At 49.4% G+C, this 8,200-nt stretch overlaps 1 protein-coding gene across 1 annotated transcript in view; it reads left to right on the top strand.

Annotated features, from left to right (window-relative positions):
* Nucleotides 1–334: 334 nt before the first annotated feature.
* Nucleotides 335–8,200, top strand: part of LOC135260334 (ephrin type-A receptor 7) — a 93,781-nt gene continuing 85,915 nt past the window's right edge. The window contains exon 1 of the mRNA XM_064345574.1: nucleotides 335–520. Coding sequence (XP_064201644.1) covers nucleotides 442–520 — 79 coding nt within the window. The 5' untranslated portion in view covers nucleotides 335–441. The remainder of the gene's footprint in view (nucleotides 521–8,200) is intronic.

The following is an 8,200-nucleotide window of genomic DNA, read 5'->3' as shown; positions in this document are numbered from 1 at the left end:
TATTTCATTTAAATTATGTCTGTATCTAACTCACTGCTACATTTCACCAGAAGCACATAGAGGTTGAGGTGCGGGGTTTTTTCAGTTGCATCTTCATCACACTACCAAGTAGATTATGTTACAATGACTAAACCGAGAAATAAATTCATTCTGTGTTTTGTGAGTGATTTGTGCAGTGTAACACCTGCCTCTTCTGTGTGCTGTCTAACTCAGCGCATTCTGATTGGCGACCTTCTCATACCCTCGTTTCGCAGTCGAAGTTGATTGCGCCTTCACCACGTCAATCAAGTATTACATGCCCTCCCCCGAGATACCAAATATGGCACGTATAACTGTAGTCTCGCAGAAGCCTGGACGGCTCTTTTCCTGCACTGGTGAGTGTTTAACGCGCGCGAGAGAGGAGAGACATGACAAGAGCTCAGCGAACCTGGCCAGTCAAACATGGAGCTGTTTAAAACAATATCGTTGTTACTTTGGATATTTTTGCTGAATAGACAACAGGACTGCTACGCCGAAGAAGGTAAGTCGTTATGTTTCGTGTTGTCAGTTACAGAGATAGCAAGTGAATGTCTGTTGAAATTTGCCCCACAGAATCTCGACTCAGGTTGCAGGTGTACGAGCGGATTCCTGCGCTACTACAAAGTTGAAACGACGCGACTATGGTTGGCGGAAAATATAACGTGATTTACAATGTAGTTTATCCGCTTTTGGGGTCATATTGTAAACTCTAAAAAGTTGAGCAGTGTGAAACAATAGGGTGTTTAACCAGTATGAATGTCACCTGGGCGGGGGTGGGGTGTCAATTGAATGAATAGAGACAAAGGTATTCGCGATTACGAAGGATAATTAGGACAAAAGTGCCACTGCGGCAAACAGTGCACCTTTGAAAAGTATTTCTTAACTCAAATATTCACTCTGGTTCTAGCCAGAAAAATAATTGACTGTAAAATATTTTACGACAGAGTATATCCCGTGTGTGAAACCGCTGAAGTTTAGTCAGTTTGCCATTTGACTTCGGATAAGGTTGCTGGTGAAATTTTGTGGCAGTTTGCTTTGCTATTTACATATCCATATATGTATACCTTTAACAGCATCCTCAATTAACGTGTATTTCTCAATTAGCCGCTCATGTCATGTTATGGAACCATCAGCAGTGACTAGTTCAGTCCCTCAAAAATATCTGAATGTTAGGTTGGGACAGGGGTTCTTATGGACTGCTGGACGGAGCTCAGTCTTCTCCTCACTCTGGTGGGAAAAGCCTCATTCCTTTTAGTTAATTCCTCTGTACGCGCACGTTGTCTTCGCTTAATTTCGGCGCACGGTCACCACTGTTCCCAGGACACTGCAAGTTGTTAGAGATGATGCTGGATGGTAGTCTCTACCGCTTTGATTAGTGGCAATATTCATCTTGGCATTTAGGTCTCTCACCAATTCAGGGGGTTTAGTTGGAGTACTACGTGGCCGCACGAGACTCAGGTGAGGCCATTAAAGCGTCCTAATCAGCGCAGGCACGCGGGGAAGGGGAAGGAAAGATAACCAGACTGTCCCCGCGGCGGCCTCGAGCTCCGCGCTATCAGCGCTGGAGCGCAGATGAGCCAAGGAGAGCGTGAACGCACAGACACGAGCAGGAAGGGCGACGGAATCCCGACCAGCCTAGATTCTTAACGGGCTCTAGCTTTCACAGGCTCTGGCACATTTTACAAAGGGAACAAAGTCAGCCGGGCTCATCCAGTGGCAGTTTGTCAGGTTGGAGAATAGCCTCTAATTAATGTTGTGACAGCAATTAATTGCTCTGAGTGCAACCAATGCTGAAGACTGCCTGGCTCTCTCATCAAGAGAGGTGCATTGGAGAATTTGTGTGTGTGTGTGCTGTTTGTTCCCCTACTTTGTACACTCCGCTTGTGTTCACCTGTCTTGTCCTTTTACGTGAGTGTCCACGTCCTGCTCCAGGTGCAGTCTGAGATGCCTCTGGCACCTCGAGGGAGGTTAAGGTGGGGTGGGTGGGGGGTTCTTCGCTGCAGCGGACGTGGAGGTGTTACCATGTCCCTCACACTACAGGCTCTGTTAGGAACGTTAACACGGCCTTGCCTGGGCTCGGGCCCGGTGTCTTCCCTAATGCAGTCAATCTCCCGCTCGGGCTGCGTCCCCCCCCCCCCCCGCCCCTCAGCGCTAACCCACCCTGGCACCTCATCCGCGGCTCATTTGCCGCCCGCGTCTCCACATCCCCCCCCCCCCTTGCTGCAGCAGCGATGCAGCGCCGCCGTGCTCCCGCGGCTCCGCCGGTGCGTTTCCTGTTTACTCTGGCGCGCCGTCCTCGGCCGCGCCGTGTCAGCGCTGTCACATCGATTCCGCGGCTTCCCGCCGGCGCGGCGGCGGCGGCGTCCCCTCCTATCTGCCCTGACGCGTCTCCCACAGACAGCGCGGAGCCGAGCGCTTCCACACTTCCACACGCGTCCTGACACAGAGCGCGCGGCTGTGGCTGCGATCGCACGCTATTCTGTTATTTTTGCTTTTGAGTTTGTTTTGTGATCACAGCAAAAAAAAAAAATAAACAAGCACAAAAAAGAGAGCCTGGCACTCAGCAGGTGTAATATTGTGGTTTAATAAGGCACGGAATATTCCGGAAGGATGCAGGGTCCCTGTCTCTCCGCCATGGCTGTTTGGCGGTGGCTGCCCTTGCATCTGAGAGCAGAGTCTGCACCGGGCACTAAAGGTCGGGGTGATTTGTGAAGTTGGCAGGCGTGTCCGTGACATTCTCTCCCGGAGCTGAGTGGATGTGGTGTGCTGTGACAGAGAAGAGGGGGATAGGGGGGCTACAGAGGGGGTGGGGGGGAGGCTGTAGCCCTGATGGCCAGGGCAGATATAAACTCCCTTCATATTTTGCATAAGCAATGCAAGAGAAGATGCAAACATGTACTCACTTAAGATTTGAGTGAGTGTCAGGGTGTGTGTTTTTTTTGTATGTGTGTGCATGTGTGTGTGTGCGTGCGCGCGTTTGTGTGTGTGTGTGGGACTGTGTATTTGTGTGTGTGTGTGTGTGTATTTGTGTGTGTGTGTGTGTGTGCGTGTGCGTTGCGTGTGCGTGTGCGTGTGCGTGTGCTGTGCGTGTCGTGTGCGTGTGCGTGTGCGTGTGCGTGTGCGTGTGCGTGTGTGTGTGCGTGTGCGTGTGCGTGTGTGGGGATCTAACAGTGAGCCACGGTGAGCCGATGGCGTTTGTGGCGTTAATATGGGGAAGGGTGATTTGAAATTCCCGTGGACGGTGAGGGCAGTGTGGAATGAATGCAAGCGGGAGGCTGTCAGTGGGTGTCGGTGCTGTGCTTGACTGACAGGCTGGCTGGAGGACGGATGGATGGATGGGCTGGTGTTGCTGGGGGGGTGGAGGGAGGCGTTTGTTCAGATGGAGCGTGCGTGTGAGCGCGGTCGGCCTCTGTGCTGCGCTGTCTGGTCTGGCGGGGTGCTGGCGCTTGCGTGGGCGGCAGGGAGGGGCAGCGGGCGGCGCTACGCTGGCGGCGGCGCGAGAGTCTTCAGCGCGTTTCACCCGAGCATCGTGTTTTCTTCTTATTCACGATAATCAGAAGCTGATGTTTCTCCCCAGGCTTATCCGAGCGTTAAGGAGGGTAAAACTTTAATACGGGGAGCGCCAGCGCGCCTCTGTGTTGGTCAATATTAATGGAGCAAAATCTAAAGTGAAGACTCTGGGGGCTGGAAGCTCCACTGCAGGGGAAAGTTTTAAATGCACAGTCTGCTTGTTCTCCTCCATGTGCGGTATTTATGTAACCGCACCCCCACCCCGTCCCCCCACCCTGCCCAGGCACATCGCTGCTGTTGTGCGGAGGTCTAAATGGCCCCAGTAATGCAGGCTGCTCCTGAACTCCCCTAATATCTGCATGTGGGGTCGCAGCCCTGCATGTATACATGCGTGCAGGAAGGCCATGTCTTACACCAGTAAACCCACGCAGTCTAAAGCAAACTGCTCTTAGTTTCCAAACGTCTGCAGTATGTGTTGCTCTTCGGATAAATTGTTATCAAATCCAAAATTAAATTGTTCTGAAAACATTCGAATCGGTCCTAATCCTGACTTTCGGTTTGCCCCCTTTCCCTTCTGTGTCTGGTTTTGGATGTTAATCATTTAATGTTTAAATTACAATCATTTACTAAATGTCATTAAAAAAAATTCCTAAAGGTTTAAATGTTTGACAGAAGATAATTAGTTTGACTTTTTTTAACTGCAGGCGCAACAGACTTTAAATATGCTTACATCACCTTCTCCAGCGCCTTCTTAATTTCTCCCCGTTTAAAGGGGTGGTTCGCTGCAGTGGCAGTAGTACATGAGCTCTTTCATGCACTTTTATAAGGTGCTGAGGAGCTGTTACTGTATGGTGAGCAGCCCCTTTATGAGCCAGTGACTTCCCCATGTTAGTGTTTTCATTGGGCGGACAGAACCTGCATTTAATATACCACAGTTTGATGTAAATTTCTTTACAGTTTTTGCCAGTGTGGTAGTGCAGTGCGCAACTTGCCTTTGAAATGAAATGTTAGCGTGATTTAATTACGTTTGTCTTCAGGGGATTGCTGTTCTTTGCTTCCTGCATTAGCTACGTGAAACAGCTTTTATGACAAGTGGGAGTCGTAGTTTTTATATGCATACAATACATTTATACTGCTGGATATACACTGAAACAATTACTCAAGGAGCGTACTCAAGGGTGCAATGGCAGTGCGCCACCTGGGAATCAAGCCTGCAACCTCTCATGACCAGTTCCCTAACCATTATGCTTTACTGCCACCACATATGCAAATGAATTACAAATAGCCTAATTATTTTTTAAACAAAAAGAAATTGTTTGTATCCAAAATGTTTAAAATTGTTTTATTTTTAGACTGCATAGGTACTCCATTTGCTTGGTCTGTCTCAGTGTTTCACTCGCTAAGTCTACATTGGTGTTCCACTCATTGGGTCTACATTGGTATTTTACTTGCAGACCCTGCACCTGTGTAATTCTTGTAATTGCTCGTAATTCATTCAAAATTGGGAATAAAATAAGGGGTTGGGGGGGATAAAGTCTGTGCAGGGGCTGGCCGTGCCGGGCCTGCTGGGGGTCCGGAGCGCTTGGCTGGCAGAGTGACCCTAATGCGCTTTTCATGTCGTCCGGTGTTCCGCCGTCCTTCAGACGCGCGCGGAAAGCGAAGCTGCCTGGAAAGAAGTTTTCAGCGGAGGGAAAACTGAGACTCAGATCTGCCAGCGGCGACTTATCAGACGCTAACGTCCTGCTGTGTGTTTCCCCCTGGGGTAGCGCAGCCTGCTCTGCTCTGCGTTCTGTGCGCACTGCCCCTTTCCACAGGCTCTGGGGTTCTGCTAAAGGCTGCGAGTCGCGTCGCACTTTCGCCCTCATGCGCTTCGTTTGCGCGCGCATGCTGCAGGTCTAACCTGCGCTCTGCAGGAGTCTGCTGCTTACCCACTGGCTTCTGTTCCTCCTGCTGTTGAGTAGGCTGGTCTGAGCGATATGTCTGCCTGCGCTTGCGGGGGCAGATCCAGACCCAGGTCAGCGGCAGGTGAGCGCGCTGTATCCCGTGTGCTGGAAACCGCTCATTTTGCCCACTTATTCAAATTGGCTGACTTCATCCAAACTCCTTTTAAATTGATCTCTAAGTGTACACGTGTTCAACTGAATTTTTATGGCTGGTGTTGAAGTGGCCTCTTCAGTGGTATGAAATCAGTAACTCGCTAGTGTTTTCAGCAGTCTGTAAATCCAGTGACGTGAATGCATTCATTGTTCATGTGAGTGGTCTATATCAACTGCTGTGACAATTAGACTGGGGGGGGGTACAGAAAGTACCCCCTAGCCACTTATGCACAGCTTTGTCAAAAATCTGCTTTGTCTGCAGTCTCCCCTGCCATCCGAACCCCTCCTCCACCAAAAGGAGTTTTTAGCATATACTGGAACTTGTAATCCAGCATCTCTCATGTATAAAGTGCCATTAATCTTTCGTTGCAGCGTTTGACCTTTCAAACTCATTAAGCCTGAAAATCTCGCGCGTGGCGGATATCGAGCAGCGACGGCTCCACGGCGGGGCGTCGCCGTGACGACGTGAACCGTGTTCCATGCCCGGTCTTCGCCGCGTGGGTTTGCCCGGTGACCTGGAAAATTGCCTGACCTTCTAATGCGGGGTTCCTGCCGGTGAATAAATACATAAATCGCGTGCGTGAGCTCAATAGCTTCGCCCCCCCCACTCCCGCTATGGCCGTCTGAGCTGATCTGGCAAACGGCACCAGCTGAAGGGGCTGGATCTGCACACACAGGCCTGCAGCTGAAGGGTCTGGAGGGTGCAGTTACGCGTTCAGCAGGCGCGCGGTGGGAGGCCGCTAAGTGGTGTTGGCGGTTATGGCGGGAGCGCGAGCCGGGGGGAGGAGCACCAGGGCTTTTGAATTTGGTGATGCTTCAGCGAAAGAGAACCACTGAGAGCTGACACACAGCACTAAGCGCTGTCGACTCACTGACAGCTGATTCATAAACAAACGTGCAGCGTTCTCCCTGCATTGAAATGTCTTAGGCGGGCCGCCTGAATGTTTTTTCCAAGCCACCTAAGCCGCCTATAAGAGAAATGGCACAAAAAACCTGTGAAACGATTAGAAATGGTTCGTGAATTTATTGGTGTAATTTCGTCGTGAGTGATACTGCATTTTGAGTTTTAAACATTTTGACTGCTTTCAAGTGTACCTGGAACCTTAGACACACTAAATTACCTGCAGTAGAATCCGACTCACTGCTTAAATGAATGAGGTGCTGACGACTGCACGTGCCACTCAGACGTCCGCTGTCCATGTCCTCGTCAAATGAAATGGCCTCCCTGAGTACATTTCTGCGTTTTTGTGGAGGGCAATTGTCGGTTTATTTATGCCACATCTGTGAACTTTTATCGTAGTGGAGAGTCGCTGTAAATATAACGCATCATAAACGCAGCACGGTCCATAACGTTTTGTGCGCTGCGGCTACAGTGGCCACTTCAGGTTTGTAGCCTACGCACTCTAAGAAGAAAGGATTCCGAAAGGGTTCTTTGGCTTGTCTCCATAGATGAATCTTTTTTTGGTTCTTTATGGAACCATCTGTGGTCAGTGTGAAAAGTGTGAAGGCTCTCGGATTGAAACATTTTGCCTGACGAAGAACCCTCGAACTGGATGGGGTTCCTCTGTGGAGACACAGAGCCTTTTGGAACCCTTTCTTCTGAGAGTGCACGTGCAGTTCAGTCCTCTACCACATAACAAACGACAACCCTCACTGGAAATATTTCTACAAAATATTTTTGAGTGAGGCAAGTAAAAAATCTGTTCCAGTAGTAATTTTTGGATATAAGGCGTTGTTTTTATTTACAGTAAAGCAAATCATACATCAGTGAATGGAGTGAATGGAATTGTTTATTATATGACCAAAATCTGTATTGATATAACAGCTGCTGCAATTACGCTGCCTGTGAGTTGCCATGAGGAACAATGTGCTTTTTTGCTGTCATGTTTACAGAATGCCAGGAAGTGTTCTTTCATACATGAAGCCATGCGTCATAATCTGAGGATGTGGCTGGTCTCACGTTACCCATGGAAATGTGTTTCCTTGATTAACATTGGTATGTGCTGAAAAAACCATACACGCGCTATATACGCTGTGCTGAAAAAGCCATACACGCATTATATATACGCTGTGCTGAAAAAGCCATACACGCATTATATATACGCTGTGCTGAAAAAGCCATACACGCATTATATATACGCTGTGCTGAAAAAGCCATACACGCATTATATATACGGCATATTCCACTGCTCCTGTCGAATGACTCTCTTGCAAGTCCTTCAGTATTACCCCAATTCTGGCACTTACAATATGTAACTGTTAAGTACATTGTTCCAATTTTTTATAATCTCAATGCATTGTGGTGGAGAGAGTGTGATAGAGTGAGAGTGTGTGTGTGCGCGTGTGGTGCGTGTGTGCGTGTGTGAGTGTGTGAGTGTGTGTGTGTGTGCGTGTGTGCGTGTGTGTGTGTGTGTGCGTGTGTGAGTGTGTGTGTGTGTGTGTGTGTGTGTGCTGTCCTGACTGTAATGAGGGCTGCAGGACTGGGCTGGCGAGGCGGGTTGTTGGCCAGCTGAGGCGAGGCGGGCGTTTAGGGGCGTGGTGTGGATGGGAGGCGGCATGGACCTGCGCCAGAGTGA

Source organism: Anguilla rostrata, chromosome 8 (assembly GCF_018555375.3).
Source record: "Anguilla rostrata isolate EN2019 chromosome 8, ASM1855537v3, whole genome shotgun sequence".
Taxonomy (NCBI): domain Eukaryota; kingdom Metazoa; phylum Chordata; class Actinopteri; order Anguilliformes; family Anguillidae; genus Anguilla; species Anguilla rostrata.
Note: the sequence above shows the minus strand (reverse complement) of the source record. Positions and strands in the feature narration are given on the sequence as shown.